Raw genomic sequence first — 16,794 nt, 5'->3', positions numbered from 1 at the left:
CCTCCCTTAAGACACCTTTTAAATATTTTCTTTTAAATATCAAAAAGTATAATGCTATGTGAGACTGCACTAAAAAGTCGCAAAGCATGATGTAATATATCTGTAACATATCTTCTATGTTGCTCCTTTATATGAAATATTCAGAACTAAATGTCCTCCCTGCCAGTCATAAATATTTCATAATCAATAACTGTATCTTTTACTTCTCACTTTAAAAAGTACATCTTCCATATGAAGCAAGACTTTAAACTTGAGACGAGAAAGGAAGGGAAATAAAAACACTGCTTTCCCTCTATACCCCACCTACTGACTCCATCCTCATCTTTAAATAGCTATCATGTTACAATCAACTAAGGATTCTTAGCACGCGTCTGAAAAAGCTCACAGGCTCGGAGAGGGAAGGTGTGGCCCATTATAAAATCAGCGAATGAGCTGGTCCTATCTCTGAAACTCTGCTCACTTTCCAGGCTGCCGCTGTGACAGGGATGCAGGTTATCTCGGCTGATTACAGGAGCACGCACATTAGCCGGACACAGACGCCACCTTCCAGAAGCAGTAAAAGCTGAAGATCTGCAACTACTACCACCAAAGCAGAGGGCAGACAAGCCCTTGCTAGCTGCCTGTCCTCAAGGCTCCCTTCCTGACCTCACTCCCGCTTCCCAGATGGCAGTCCAGTCAGCAAAGAACTCGGTGCCCCCTCAGGTCTTAATGCAGCAAAGGAACAAAGACATCAGGTCAGGTCCAGGAAACGGGATGAGTTTGATCCGCTAACCTCCACCAACTCACAGTCACTTTCCAAAATACCGACAAAGCACTATGAAAAGGCTCATGAAATGAAGCAAATGCAAGGATTTTCTTTACATCAGACATAATTATGGATGACTATTAATGCCCTTATACACAAACAGGCTGTGCTATAAACGAGCCACAGATGCCAGCCATGTTACCCGTCTTTATGCCCTTACTTGTTTCCTAAAAACTCAAATGGTTAATCAATTACTATTATCAGTTATACCACGAGCATGTTTTCTATTGTTATAAAAAGGTACTGCTGAAGCTGGAGAGTTGACTCTGCAATTAAGACCCTGGTTGCTCTTGTAGAGGACCCAGGTTCAGTTCCCAGCACCTACACAGTGACTTACAACCATCCACAAGTGGGTGATTTCTGCTGAATCTAACACCTTCTTCCGGCCTCTTCAAGCAGCAGGCACACATATAGTGTACAAGCATACATGCAGGCAAAACACTCAGACACATAAAATAAAAATAAATCTTTTTCCTAAAGAGCCATAAAATCTCAACAATATCTGAGAGAACTTATGGAAGGCCTTCTCAGTCCCAAATTCACAGAAATGATGACCTGTGGGTACCTTTCCCATTCAAAAACAATTCACATAAGAATAGGGCACAAGAGCACATCTGCATGGAAATCACCCAGAAGCCATGAATGCTCCATTGCAAACGAAGACTTCTAAAAGGTGGCATTAATGGCACACTCTCTTTGCTGCCTCACATCTAGACAGTTTTGATTAGTATTATTAGTATTTATTAGGCAACAAGTTTAAGAAAGGCTCCCTCTGAAGGGCAGATATGGAGGGACTGGGAAATGAGTGGAATTGGGGTGCACGGTGTGAAATTCCCAAAGAAGCAATCGAAAATCATGTTTAAAAAACAAAAGTCACCTCTAGAGTATTCTGTTAGAAAAAAGATGAAGACAGTCCTGACACTGTAGAAGCCAATCACTCACGCAAGGATGAGCAAAGTTCTTTTCCCTTTAAACATAGACATACAGTAACAACAGCTCAATTTCTCTCTTCTGTTTCCCAGTTTCAAATTAACACTGATGACAAACCATATGGAACACGTCGTGAGCATGTACCCTTTTCCCGATGTTCACGCACAGCATAAGCAGTGGTGACATTATTGGCGTACACTGTCAATCAGCTCTCAAGGAAGGAGCTCCAAATCCCTGCAGGACGGCAGACAAGGAGGGTGATAGGGCTCCCTGTGGTGATATTTTGTTTGTACTGCAACAAATAAAGATTGTCTGAAGATCAGAGTGTGGAGCTAGCCCCTAGTTAGCCATAGAGGCCAGGCAGTGGTGGCATACACCTTTAATCCCAGCACTCAGGAGGTAGAAGCAGACGGATCTCTACGAGTTCAAGACCACCCTGGGCTACACGAGATTGGTCTAGTCTAAAAGAAATATAGCCAGGCAATGGTGGCTCACACCTTTAATCCCAGTACTTGGGAGTCACATGCCTTTAATCCCAGCACTAGAGAGGTGGAGACAGTAGGGGATAAGGCTGGGTGGAAAGAGGATTATAACATGGAAAAAGACAGACGCTCACGGCCTTCAGTCTGAGGATTCCTAGGAACGGGATCTTGCCATTTTGATCTGAGCATTTGGAGAGCTAAGCACTCTAGTGGCTGGCCACTCTGCTTCTCTGATCTTTCAGCACTTACCTCTATATTAAGACCAATTTAGATTCACTCTAGCTCCCCGGGGACAGAGTGAAGTGCCTAGACTCTCACCAGGAAGCCATCAAAAATCTGTGGTTCCAAACTTACACATGACATCCTCAATTAAAATGTGCTTCTGTGCTCTGCTGAGCTCTTGAGCCCTTGGTCCAGTTGCCCAGCACTAGTACCCCTCTGCCAAGGGCCAGACAAGTTTTCTGTCAGCATATCATCCATCTTTAAACAACGGCACTAGTCTCCACCCACCCCTAGAATTTAAAAGATGAAACGTATTAATCTCTTCTCCCGGAGACTAGTTCATCGCTGGCCTTTGCGTACAGGTGTTGCTGTCCACCTGCTCTTCTGTGCACTGTCCACTACGCCTTCGAAGACGATGTAAATGAGCTTCCTTGAACATCGGAAGCACCACGTAAGGCAGCTGCTTCTTCCCCTTCTGGCAGCTTTTCGCTTTTGTTTTCATTATTGTTTTGTTTTGAGGAAAGGTCTCAGTAGTCTAGAACTCGCTCTATAGACTGAGCGGCTTCTTAGTTGGTGTCTTTGGTAATTTTAAAGACATTTAACTCCGTTGGAAAAGGTTCTGTCATGAGAGTTAGAAACTTGGCGCCTGTGTGCATATTTTTTATCAATAAAACACAGACTGAAAATGCACTGGAAAAAAATTTATCCACAAAACACACACCCATGGCATACATCTACAATCCCAGCATTCAAGAGGCCGAGTCAGGAGAATTGCAAGTTTGAGGTCTGTATGAAAAGTTCAAAAACAGTCTGAGCAAGAGCCCAGCAAATAAGGGATTTGCCTAGCAGATACAATGCTCAGGATTCAATCCCCAGCACTGCAAAAAGAAAAACAAACAAACAAACAAAAAAAACAACTCTCTCTCACACAGTCTCACATCACACAGTCTCACATACACACACACATACCCACACACACACGCACACACACCAGGCACATGCACATGGCTTGCACTACAAAACACTAAAGAGCCCTGAAAAATACAAATACAAATGTTCCATATAAATGCAGGAAGGACCCAAGAGCACATGTCCCCTCCCAACCTAGAAAGTAAAAGTAGCTCGTGTGTAAGCAGGGTCTATTCTCTACACATGGTGGCATCAGAACAGTGTTGGTATAAATTATAGAACAAGGCAGTATGGACTTTAGCCGTTGCTGGCTGTGTGGTCTCTTTTGAAACTACTCAGTTTCCTGTTGCAATGTGAAAACAGTCACTCATAATGCACGAACGAGTAAGCCAACTGGAATAGCAACTTTGTTCTAATTTCATGGATACTGAAATCCAAATTCCATATAATTTCCATAAATTATAAAATAATATTCTGCTCCTGTCTAACCACCTAAAAACTATAAACATAATTTTAATGTAAAGACTATACAAAACTGCTGGAGAGACGGCTCAGAGGTTAAGAGCACTGACTGCTCTTCCAGAGGTCCTGAGTTCAATTCCCAGCAACCACATGGTGGGTCACAGCCATCTGTAATGAGATCTGGTGCCCTCTATTGGCCTATAGAATATATGTAGGCAGAATACTGCATACATAATTAATAAATAAATCTTTAAAAAAAGACTATACAAAAGCAGGCAGGAGAATAGTGCAATGTTCTAAGACAACACTCACTGTGTGCACAGGTAAGTTCTGAGAATGATACAGATATACAGTCATTATTTATATGCATTCTTTCTTCCTAAAGGTGTTATAAATGGAATAGCATCAATATTCCCATTTTATAAGTGAATAAAGTGAGATATAAAGGTAGCATAACAAGTGTATGACGGAACCAGGATTTGATCCCACAAAACCTGGCTCCAAATCCATGTTCTCAGCATTTGAGCCAACTAATATTACCAGGCATAGAACTGTGATTAAACAGGGAAGTGAGGAGTCCCTTGCTGGGATGAGAAATAGAGAGATGCAAATGTAGATGTAGATATAGATGCTGTAGATCTAGATAGACAGTAACTTCCCAGAACGACGAGACAGATCTCTACCCTGTACTAAACTGAGACATGCATTTCCCAGCACCACACTGGAAAGCATTTCTGGTGTTTTTATGCTGTGGGCTGTAAACATCGGCTCTGGGAAAAAGTCTAGAAAAGTCAAAAGTCATCTTTTAATAAAAATAAAAACTGATTCATCTTGACCATTTAAATCTGGGCAAGGACTGACTCGCAGTAACTTCTCTGGCAGAGAACACGCAGCTGAATAAACTCCATCGGACAAATATTTGGTGAATACCTCCTTTGTGCCTTAGCCCTGGTGAAACGCCAAGTTCACATCGCCCTCCCCATTCAAAAGAAGGCCGTTTTCATTGCTTCCCAATAAGCAGAAAAGGGTGCCGATGAACAGTCTTGAACTTGGAGAGAAGATAAAGTTGTGTTCCATTTTGCTTTTTAAAAATATTTTTCTTTTATTTTATGCAGATGGGTGTCTGCCTTGAGGTGGTCTGTGAACCACATAGGTGCAGTACCCACAGAGGCCAGATGAGGGCATCAGAGCTCCTGGAATTGGTTGTAGCTGCCTTGTGCATGCTGGGAACCAAGACTGAGCCCTGAGGACAAGGAGTCATCTCTCCAGCCTCCCACTTTTCTTTTAAGGACGAGGAACAGCAAAGCAGCATGATGCCAGGTGTTGTAAGGCCTGGCGTGACCCACTGGGACCCACTGAGCCCGGCCCCCACTCTCACGGTACTTTCAGCAGTACTTCTTGGAACAGTCTCAACACCAGTCCTAGGTTCACTGTTTTATAAGAGGAACCTAACACCAATGCTAGCTCCTGGGACGTGGCTGCAACTAGACTTAAAACTGTGCGAGCAAAGAAACCAACAACCATCGTCAAACAAGAGGAGAGGGGGAGGCGGGAGTCAGGAAAGGCTTTGCACATGTGATGGTATCGATGGGAAGCATGTCTGATGGGCTCTGTCACACATATGATGACTTAGCAGTGAAGCAAGTCTGATGGGCTACCACACATGTGATGATATAATGAAGGGAAACATGTCTCCTGGGCTCTATCACACACCGGGAAGAGACAACGAAGTGAAGCATGTCTGGTGAGCATCTATCACACACGGAGAGTCAGTGGATGCTCCAGGCCCCACGCCAGCCCAGTATGACCACGTAGGAATTAAGACTCACTGTTTGGCAGAACTTCCTGTTTACAAGAGAAGCTGGAAATCTGAACTAGCCTCTGCAGCCTCCTGACACTTGTAATTTTCTAGAACAGCACACCAGGCAGATGAGTCTTGTCTACAGGCGTACAGAGTCATAGGGTGAATGACAGGCAATCGTCACATGGGGCAGGGCCCCATCCAAATGAAATATAGGATTAGTCAACAGTGAGTCTCTTGAGGAATTGTGAATTCTGTGACAAGAACACGAACAAACACGCACAGGCACATGACATGCAGTGTTCTCACATAATAAACCAAGAAATGAGAATGTGATTTTTATTTTTTTTATATGGGCCCAGCGGTGGGGGCGCACACCCTTAACAAACAAACGAACACATACATAAACAAGAATACGACATTTTAAAACCATCAAATAGAGTCCCGCTGCAACAACACACTCCTTTAATCCCAGCACTTTGGAGGCAGGGGCAGGCGGGGGGGGTACTCTGTGAGTTCAAGGTCAGCCTGGGCTACAAAGCAAGTTACAGGACAGCTAAGACTGTTACATGGAGAAACTCTGTCTCAAACAAACAAACAAAGTCATATGGGGCTAGCTAGCAGCTCAAATGCCTTTATCCAAAGGCATGATCGCTAAGGCTGACAACCTGTATTCAGTGGCAGAACCCATATGATCAATGGAGAGAACTGATTCCACATGATGTCTTCTGGTCAGCACACTCCCATGCAATGTCATGTGAGCACATAAACACACAGACTCACACTAAATAAAACAAGCCTAATTTTTAATTGAAAAATCAATTAGAATTCAAGCAGAAAGAGAGAGAGAAAGGAGGGAGGGAGGGAGGGAGGGAGGGAGGGAGGGAGGGAGGGAGGGAAGGAGGGAGGGAGGGAGGAAGACAGCACTAACAGAGCATCTTCCCCCACCTCCACCCCCACCCCAGAGATAGGGTTTCTCTGTACCTTTGGAGCCTGTCCTAGAACTTGCTCTTGTGGACCGTGCTGGCCTCAAACTCACAGAGATCCACCTGCCTCCGCGTCCCGTGTTGGGATTAAAGGCATGCGCCACCACTTCCCAGCCCAAACTATAAAGGTGGCAATCATGAATACCGAGTGCATTTTATTGTTTGCATCTTTCATTGGTATTGGGGAATCGGTAAAAACTGAAATTCCTTTTTAAGAAGTGTGTACAGCTTTTAAAATAATTAGCTGTGTTGACATGAAGTGAGTAACAGGTTCAAGGAAGCCTGCAGCGGTCCTCACACCACTCACAGAAGAAAACCCGTGTACAAGAAGGAAATAGTGATCCCAGCCATGACCACACACTCTGAAGCATCTTCTCTTCTGCCTCCTATGCATATGACCACTGATTGCCAAGATTCAAAGAGCAGAACACAGCACAGACGCATACCCATGTCCCTTCATATGAACGGTGACTGTACATGAGCAGCAATGCCAATGGATATCTGGAATAAACATCTCACAGCCTGCCTCATGTTCGGGCCATAAAAATTTCAAGTCTGGAATTGCAACCTATGGGCAATTGTCTTTGAAAAGGAGAAAAGCAGAAACACCCATAATGTCCTGCATTTTCCAGTTTGCATATTCTCCCCCAACAACCCTGATGAAGGAGCGCCCATAATTTGTAGCCTCACGGCTCTGCCAGATGAGCAGTTCTGAAAGAGGGCCAAAGAAAATGCAGGCTCAAAGTCAGGACAAATTTCCCAACAGCTTCATGGGTGCAAATGAGACTGTGAAAGCCAAAGTCCAAAACACTGCATTTTACAAACGGTGCCACAGTCTAATGTGGCTTATTTCCATTTGGAAGTGTGTGGCAGAGAGCAGAGATTTCACAAGGAAATGGTACCTCGTGGGTTTTCTTTAACATCCTAAGCAGTTATAACATACATTTTCCCCATCTATGCACCAATACTTCTGGACAATACGAGACAGGTAATAATGACTGAGGGGGTTTAAAAGACCAAAGGATAAAGGATGGATGGTTACTTTAAAAACTGTCTCACAGTTTACTTGAGATCATCAAAAAGGAATGGTACACCCAGGAGCAAGTGTTTCTTAACCCTCTAAGCACCCACTTTCTCCTGGATTCTTCACCTCTCACAACTCCAGACCATGACTACTCAGTGTGTGTTGTTTCTCAGGGTCCCCAGGCTCTGAAACATTGAGACTCAATGGCGTATTGACAAAGACTTGCAGCTATATACATATATAATATAGGCAGACATCTTCCCATGACCAGGCACAGACATAAAACATACAGATCGAATGTCCTATGGTGAGTGATTATTTTTTTTAGTGTCTGTATAGCCAAACGTCGTTCTTAGTAAAAGATGGTTTTAGACCCATATTGTTCAATGTGCTCAAGCCCTTTATCTTTGACCAAGGAAACAACTGAACCAATTTTAAGCTTTACGTCTGCTTCATTCACTATGAATTAACTAGTTAGATGTCAAGATGAATAAGTCTACTGAGGGATGAAGAGATGGTTGAGCACTGACCATTCTTCCAGAGGTCCTGAGTTCAATTTCCAGCACGTATATGGTGGGTGAGTCATAGCAATCTATTACTGTAGCCCCCATAGGATCCAATGCCCTCCTTTGCTGCGCAGATGTACATGCAAACAAAATGCTCACGTACATAAAATATATAAATAAATAATTTTTTAAGAATTCTATTGAACAAAAAAGAAATGAAAGGCATGTATAAGATCCAAGTGGCTTTTTAACAATTATTGCAGTGTCGAAGAATTAAAAAGAAGCTTGCATAGCTGGACTTACTTATTTTTAAGATTTACTTCTTTTATTTTGTGTGTGGGGGTGTTCTGCGTGCCAAATGTGTGTGCACTACATACATGCCATGGTGCCTAAGGTCGGATCCCATGAAGCTAGACTTACAGATGGTACTGAATAATCATGTGGTTCTGGGGATCAAACCTGGGGCCTCTGGAAGAGCAGCAAGTGCTCTTAACTTATAGCCCATGTCTTCAACTCTGGCTTTCATTTTTAGCAACCCCAAAACTCAGGTGGCAGAGGCAGGCAGATTTCAGTGAATTTGAGGCCAGCCTGGCCTACATAGTGTGTTCCAGGACAGCTAGGGCTATGTAGAGAGACTCTGTCTCAAAAAACAAAAAAGAGAAAAGAAAAATAGGAAGGAGGAAGGGAGAGAGAGAGGAAGGGAGGGGGAAGGCATGGAAGGAGGGAAGGAAGAGGAGAGAAAAGCAGAGAGGGAGGGATAAGGAAACAAGGCCCTCGTGGAGCTTGGCATTATCTGGTAACAGATATGCGCACCTATTTGAATCATAGCTAACTGAAATGGTAACACTTTGAGTATACGGAACATATTTGCCCACATCTGTGAGCTCAGAAAAGGTATCCAGTACTATATGACATTTCAGCTCAGGCAAGAAGGAGGACCAGGAGCTAGAACAAGATGGATAAAGAGGCAGACACAAAGGCCATAGGAGGCCACCCAGTTGGAGACACAGTGCGGCTAGAACACAGCGAGGAGACAGCTGCAAAGACCAAAAAATTAGGAGTAAATGTAGCGACGTATAATGCCAAGGACCTGAAAAGTCAACAGAGATCAAAATTCACACTACACATCTTAAGTCCAGACAATTCCAATGTTTTCAAGTGCAACTAACAATGGAATACCCTATAAAAGAAAAAAGGGAATCAGGCCGCTGAGATCATGCCAGTTTCAGGAAAACTGGAAAGAAGAAGAGGAAAAAGAACAGAGGGAAAACAGCTCATGGCTGCTAATGTGCTCCACATGTTTAAAGACAATATTCCGAAAAGGTGGAGTGATAATGCTTAAGCAAACTATAGCGCTAGCCTGGGGTAAAGACTTTCCTAGCGTATTTTCCTGGAGGAAAACACACAGCACCATAATCAGTTCAAAAGAAAATTCAAAGAGCCCCAAGTCTGCAGGCAGAGAAAAGGAATTAAATATATGTGCAAAAATGCATAAACTGCTCTACGGGCAATAATCAATTTCTTTCCAGCTAATTTTCATCTTTATGGATGAGAAGAACGTGTATCATCAATTTTCTACAATTTATAAAGCTGTAAAGTAGCTTATAAATAACAAAATGCTGGACTGAGGATGGGCGACATTGACAGGGCACTTGCCTACCATGCATGAGGATTTAGTTCCAAACCCCAGTCCCTCGCAAATGGTGCATTCATGCTGAAGTTCAAGGTCATCCTCAGCTACATAGCAAGTGTGAGGCCAGTCTGAGATACAGGAGACCCTGTCTCAAAATAATCATAATAATGATAATAGTAGTAATGATGGTGATAATAATACCAAGAAGTGGGAAGAAGGGGAGGAGGCGAAATTAAATTAACAAGTAATTTAATTACTTGTAGGTAGAGTCAGTCCAGCTGGTTAAGCTGAACAAGGTGATCTGTTAATATTGTTCCCAGTTTTACAACTTTGACAAGTAATATACATAATAGTGACCTAGAAAAGGAAGGTGTCAGGGAAGATGAAGAGTGAGCAAATCCTGGATGAAGGATGCAGGTGTAAGAATGAACAAGAAGGCACCTGTCATCTGACTCACACTCTGGATTGGGAGGGGGCCAGGAATGCAAAGTCCAACAAGACGTCTGTTCTTAAGTAAATTCCTAAATGGCAGAAGATGCCACGGACGTCTATTTGGATTTCTCACCGTGGGGTCCCATAGTGAAAGGAGCCAGCAGACACACAAAATAATATTTTAGAGTTCACTGGAATATCGGCTAAAGGGCATAGATAAAAAGAAAAATAAGTAAGTTTATTCTCTTCAATGGGACTCTGTGTATAACTCTATGAGTATACATAAGATAGATGATAAATAGATAGATAGATAGATAGATAGATAGATAGATAGATAGATGATAGAAAGATAGATAGAAGATAGATAGATAGATAGATAGATAGATAGATAGATAGATAGATAGATAGATAGATAGATGATTGATAGACAGACAGACAGACAGATAGACAGACAAACTAAACAACACACTAACCTCAGGATTACCCAAGAGGCTATACAGAAAATGGGAATGCAACCTTTCCCAGCCCAGCCAGAGTTAAGCTGCGTAGGAATCCATGGAAATCTTGCAACCTACAAGTGTGCTGCACCCTCTCTATCCACCTGCAGATTAAACCCAGCTAAGGAGGGGAAACAACATGGATGAAGTCTGTGGTCCTGGCCAAAATTCTCCCTCTTCATGTTCACATCCTCATTGTGTCTTGCACAGTTTCCTACTAGGCTTTGACTTCCTGCTGGCAGCAATCTACGGAGGAAGCTTCCAGGATCATCCCACTTTCAGTCCTTTCTCTACACACAAGACTTTGCAGCTTCTGGGAGAGCACAGCCCAGCCTGCTGCACACTGTCAGTAATCTCTGCTCCCCCGGAGGAACCACGAACACCCCAGGACAAATGGATGAGACTAAAGTCCGCTTTGATACTACAAAATAACAACATGGTTCCATGAGGTAGAGAGATTTCTGTACCTTTTAATAAATGTGCATATTTAGATGTCAACTTCATTAGGTGACCTGTTGGGGTCCTACGAGAATCTCTGTTATTTGGGAATCTGAAACTGCCAACGACCATCAACAAAATGAGTTTCTCCCCATTATTCATCCTCAGCTACCTCTAGCATCCTGCACCCTCTTCCGTGCTTCACTGATCTGTTCCCTGCACCCCATTCTCAACAGTATGGCAGAAGAAATTCACCCCGTTTTAAATGTTGCCTCAACCAAGGTCTCCCAAGACTTTGAAAGAGAGCTTTAAAAATTAATACTACGGCAATTCTTTCCCTAGTGAGCACATAAAGCGGCTTAAAAACCACACCTGCTTCCCTAGTTCCATCATAGAAAGTGACCACGACCTCAGTAATAACCAGGCTGGATGACCCCACCCCCAACGTGAGCTCTCAGGAGACGGCAGGGAAGAAGCTCCTCCAGGTTCCCGTTCTCGGCCACTAAAACTGTGCTGAGACCGTGGCACATGCCCACATGGAACCATAAATGCTGTCCAGTCCACGCCATAGGTTCCGTGCACCTACAGAATCAAACCATCTGAAATTTCCCAGAAAATGACTACCAGTGGTTTAGAACAGTCTGATACATGAAACCATGAACCATGGTTTCTTTGGACCTCTGTTCTTCCAAAGCTCTCTAAATTCGTTTTTATTTATAATGTATGAAATCCTGACATTATGCCTCGCCGTTTTGCAAACGATCACACACAGAGGTACACACTGACTACTAAGTGACTCATTCTATTACATTAATTATTTATTCATTTATTTAGTGTGTGTGCATGTATGTGTGCGTGCGTGTGTGTGTGTGTGTGTGTGTGTGCGCACACAATATGCATCGGGGAATAGAGAGACATGAATATAACTCTGTGAAATCAGTTCCGTCTCTTAATAGTGAGTCCCAAGGGATTGAACTCAAGACATCAGGAGTGACAGCAGGTATCTTTGGGAACTAAGCCAGCTCAGTAGACCCCAGCTCTACACTACACTTGCCTATCAAAGTCTGTTTTCATATCCTTCACATACTCAGAGACAACATAAAATATCTAAGAAACACTGCAGTCAAGTGATCAACCATAAATCTGGAGATATGCATTGTTTTGTTTTGTTTTGTTTTGTTTTCGAGATGCAGGGTCTCACTATACTGCCCAAGCTGACATCAAACTCCTCGGTCCAAGGAATCCTCCTGCCTCAGCCCCCCAAACATTGTGTGCCATTGCACCTGACATGTGAAACATGGGCAACTTTTAAATTGTACCACTACTTAAAATTACCTTAAAATAGCCTCACTTTTCTTCAAAGAAATACCAGAGCCTGCACAACGGATCTTTACAACTTTAAATACAAAATATTTTCAAACACAATTTGGTTGTTTGCTTGCTTGTTTGTTTGAGACTATGTAGCCCTGACTATACTAGAACTCACTCTGTAGACCTGGCTGGTCTCCAACTCAGAGATCTCCTGCCTTTGCCTCCTGAGTACCGGGACAAAAGTGTGGGCTACCACACCTAACTCGAATACTACTTTTAATTAAAAGAGATTTCAAGAGACCTGAGAGATTGCTCCTCAGATAAGAGCACTGGCCGCTTTACAGAGGACTGAGTTCAGTTCCCAGCACCCATGCACATCGTGCGTGGCTCACACTGTCTGTAACTCTAGTCCTAAGGGACCTGATGCTCTCTCCTGACCTCTGAGGGCACCAGCATGCACAGGACACACATACATGTAGGCAAAACATGTTATTTTTTAATTAAATAAAATAAATTATTTTAAACTACCTTAAATTAAAATAAAGTTTTCAAACTATCTTAAAGACAATCAGAGAAAAGATTCTTCTTCAGCTTCACATAGTAGAGTCCCACAATAAATCAACACAAAGGCTGTTCCCACACAAGACTTGGGGTGCGGGGAGTAAACCTTCTATAACTATTGGCTAGTCACATTTGTAACCAATGTGAAACCTCTCATTTCACCATGCTCTAACACCCCCTCTCAGGAAGGAAGGAAGGAAGGAAGGAAGGAAGGAAGGAAGGAAGGAAGGAAGGAAGGAAGGAAGGAAGGAAGGAAGGAAGGAAGGAAGGAAGGAAAGAAAAGGGGAAAAAAGGAAGAAATCCTGAGCATTGTGCTACAAAGGTTAAAAACACTGAGAAAGAGCAGATCTCTGGAGGAAAATGAAGATGGATAACGTGATTTAGCCACATTCACAGGTAGAAAGCTATCTTCGTTGCACGGGGCAGAAAGGCTGCCTGAGTTTAATGGTTAACCGTGTTAAGGGAACTGGTCATCTTTTTTAGCTGCCTGGACATGAGTCAGAAGGAGGCACGAACAATGCAGTAAAAAAAATCCATCTAAGTCTTAGTTACCTTTGAAAATCGAGCGTTTATCCATTTGGTAAAGGTTTTCTTCTGAACGTCATTGTGTTCATCTACAGGAGAGAAAGAGAAAACGAGAAAAGAATGAGCATTTATTCAGCTGGAGGATGTGATAAATACAACCTTCTCCTTCCTGGGGAGCTTAAAATAGACATTTATACAGTGTGAGGCAAAGGACGCGGCTGACAATGAACCCACAGATGGGCCCGGTGTCTACAGGAAAGTGAGACTTGGTTACCTCACCCAAGGGACCTGGTTGTACCCACTAAACCCAGGTAGATCGCACCCAGTTATGAAATCTAGGCTTGTGCAGTACAATCTAGACTCCACTTCACAACTATGCATGTAACATTTTCCATTGCATTTTAAGTATACCATCAAACACAATAAATATGTCAACATGCATGATGGTTGGTTTTAAATATCAGCGTCCCACCATACTCGAGAATCACCCGTGAAGAGAGACTCCATGAGGGGATCAGGTGGATGTGTGGGATTGTGTGTGAGGAATTGTCTTGACTGTCCTGAGGTGGAAGAACTGCATGGTCGGCGAATGGTATCATCCAGGTTGGGGTACTAAGCACAAAATTGGAGACAGCAAACAAACAGCAGACATGCAAGCCTTAGTTCTCTCTTTGCTCTTGACGGTGGATCTGTGCAGATGCTTAAAGCTACCGCCCGAATCCCCACAATAATGGACCATAACCTGGAACAGGAAGACAAATAAACCTGTAGCAATTGATCCCACAGAGCATGGCTTCTGGCTTGGATTCTGCAGCATTAGCACCTAGGCTTTGACCTGCCTTCTGTGATGCTACCTTTTGTCACGAATACTGTTTTGATGTGATTGATCTTATCAAACATGTTGTGAGAGGACCTGGAAAACCAAGAGGCCTCATGACTAAAAATTCTTGGGCATTTGCTTCCTTCAAGGGACTCCAAGTAAGAGGTTTTGGACTTGCTACGGTGTAAATTGTGTAACAATAAAAAAAGGCCTTTTGCGAAGCAATGGACAATCAGTTCGCAAGAAGCGGGTTCCCTGCTGCTGCTGCTGCTGAATCAAAATTCATCCTGGAGTGACCCTAATTCTTCCACAGACCCACACAAAACAGAACACTTCAGGCAATGAAGCTAGACCAACATGTCTCCCCAATACGAACTTAAGAGTTCATAACTATCCCTTCTCCAGACATCCTATACCTTCAAAAACAAAAGGGGGTAAGATTTCTGGTCAGTTCTCTAATTCATTTTCCTACCTCCCCCCCAACACCAACATGGAATCATAGTGGTTTTAAACTTTATAAATATGTTAATATTGAATTTTTATTATGTTTAGGTATGTGTGTATGTGTGTCTAAGTGTGGTGTGTGCATATGAGTGCAAGTGTCCAAGGATTCCAGAGGAGGGCATCCGATCCTCTGAAGCTGGAGATACAAGGGATTATGGCCACCATGTGGGTGCTATGTGAACTGCAGACTTCTGTAAGAGCGTATGTGCTTTTTACCACTAAGCCATCTCTCCAGCCCCCGAGACAAACATTCTGACAAGCAGAGAAACTAGAAGAATTTAAAAACATTTTCGATTTCTTTGGTTTTAATTCCAAATCCACTGTGCAAGGCAAGCAGACTTCAAACAGGTGGAAGACACCAAATTCCGTGAAAATGAGCAGAGGGAAGGAAGTGTGCGAGGAGACCACCCAGTACAGCAGCTGCAAAAACAAAGTGCACGAGGGCCAAAGAAATCACATCCCTATTCACTCCTCCTTCTGTGACTCTGAGCCAAGTATCACAGGGGCATCCAGCTTCAAAGTCCTTTTCTGACAGGTAGAAATAAATATTAACTGTATTGTAAGGGGTTGTGCTGGTAAGTGAAATTTTCAAGGAAGCCTTTGGCGTGGAGGTTTGAATGAGTGGCTTCCATAGGTTAATTAATTTGAATACTTGGTCCCCAGTTGGTGGAATGATTTGGGAAGGATTAGGGGGTGTGGCCATTCTAGCTAGTTCTCTCTCTCTCTCTCTCTCTCTCTCTCTCTCTCTCTCTCTCTCTCTCTCTTCCTTGGAGCTGATAAGTCAGATGGTAGCTCTCAGCTACTGCTGAGAAACCATGCCTGTTATTTGTTGTCTGATCCCGTTTCTTACTATGATGGCTACGCACTCCAATCCTCCGAAACTGGGAGCTTCAAATTACATGCTCTCTCTCGTAAGCCTCCTTGGTCATAGCGCTTTGTCACAGTGGTAGAAAAGTAACTAAGACACCTGGTATCACTGTCACGAGGATGGTATAACTACTCAGTCATAAACTAGAATCTTCAGATCTGTGAGGCCCCATGAACTTTTTTCCTGTAAGTTCACTATCTGTTCTGGTTGATATTTTTATCACCTTGAACAAGCTACAGTTATCTGGGAAAAGGAACCTCAATAGAGAAAATGGCAGGAACTGCTTCTGTCAGACTGGTCTATTCACAAGTCTGTAGGGCAGTTTCTTGATTAATGATTGATGTTGGAAGGCCCAACCCACTATGGATAGTACCACCCTCAGCAGCCAGGAGGATATAAAAAACCAAACTGAGCAAGCCAGTTAGCAGCATTCCCCCGTGGCTTTTAGTTCAGTCTCTGGTTCTAAGTTTCTACCTTAATTTCTGCCTCCATGGACTGTGACCCAGAATATGTAAGTCACAGTTGTTCTTGTTCATGGCGTCGTTAACTTTACTTCATAGATACAGACAACTGGCTAATACATCAGCTTTGCGATACATTTGTGTTCTAGTGACTTATGGAAGACGTAGTGATTTGAATGAAAATGGTCCCCAAAGGGTTATATGTTTAAACACTTAGTGCACAGTTATACTTAGTGAAACTGCTGGGAAGGATTCGGAGGTGTGGCCTTGTTGGAGGAGGCATGCCACTGAGGAATGATCTTTTGGTTTCAAAAGCCCACACCAGTCTAGTCTCAGTGAGCTCTCTCTGCTTCCACTTAGGAGATTAGAATGTAAGTTCTCAGCTACAGCTACAGCACTATGCCAGCCTGCTGCTGTGGTCCCCACCATGATGGTTATGGATTGTAACCCTCGGAAACTGAGTTCCAAATTAAAAGCCTTCTTTATAAGTTGCTTTGGCCATGGGGTTTTGTCCCGGCAATAGAAAAGTAACTAAGACAGAAGCATAATTTATAATTAAAAGGCTGTTCCTGTGATAAATATACCAACTCTAGGAAGAGGGGGTAAGTTTACAGATC

General features: G+C 43.1%; 1 protein-coding gene across 7 annotated transcripts in view; it reads right to left on the bottom strand.

Moving 5' to 3' along the window:
- Positions 1 to 16,794, bottom strand: part of Utrn (utrophin) — a 504,577-nt gene that overhangs the window by 375,794 nt on the left and 111,989 nt on the right. For all 7 annotated transcript variants that reach the window (XM_087911817.1, XM_087911819.1, XM_087911818.1 and 4 more), the window contains one exon: positions 13,552 to 13,613. In XM_087911817.1, the coding sequence (XP_087767943.1) occupies positions 13,552 to 13,613 (62 nt within the window). The remainder of the gene's footprint in view (positions 1 to 13,551; positions 13,614 to 16,794) is intronic.

The sequence above is a fragment of the Myodes glareolus genome, chromosome 1, assembly GCF_982192425.1.
Source record: "Myodes glareolus chromosome 1, mMyoGla1.1, whole genome shotgun sequence".
NCBI classification, from domain to species: domain Eukaryota; kingdom Metazoa; phylum Chordata; class Mammalia; order Rodentia; family Cricetidae; genus Myodes; species Myodes glareolus.
The sequence above is the reverse complement of the archived record's forward strand: the minus strand, read 5'-3'. Positions and strand labels throughout refer to the sequence as shown.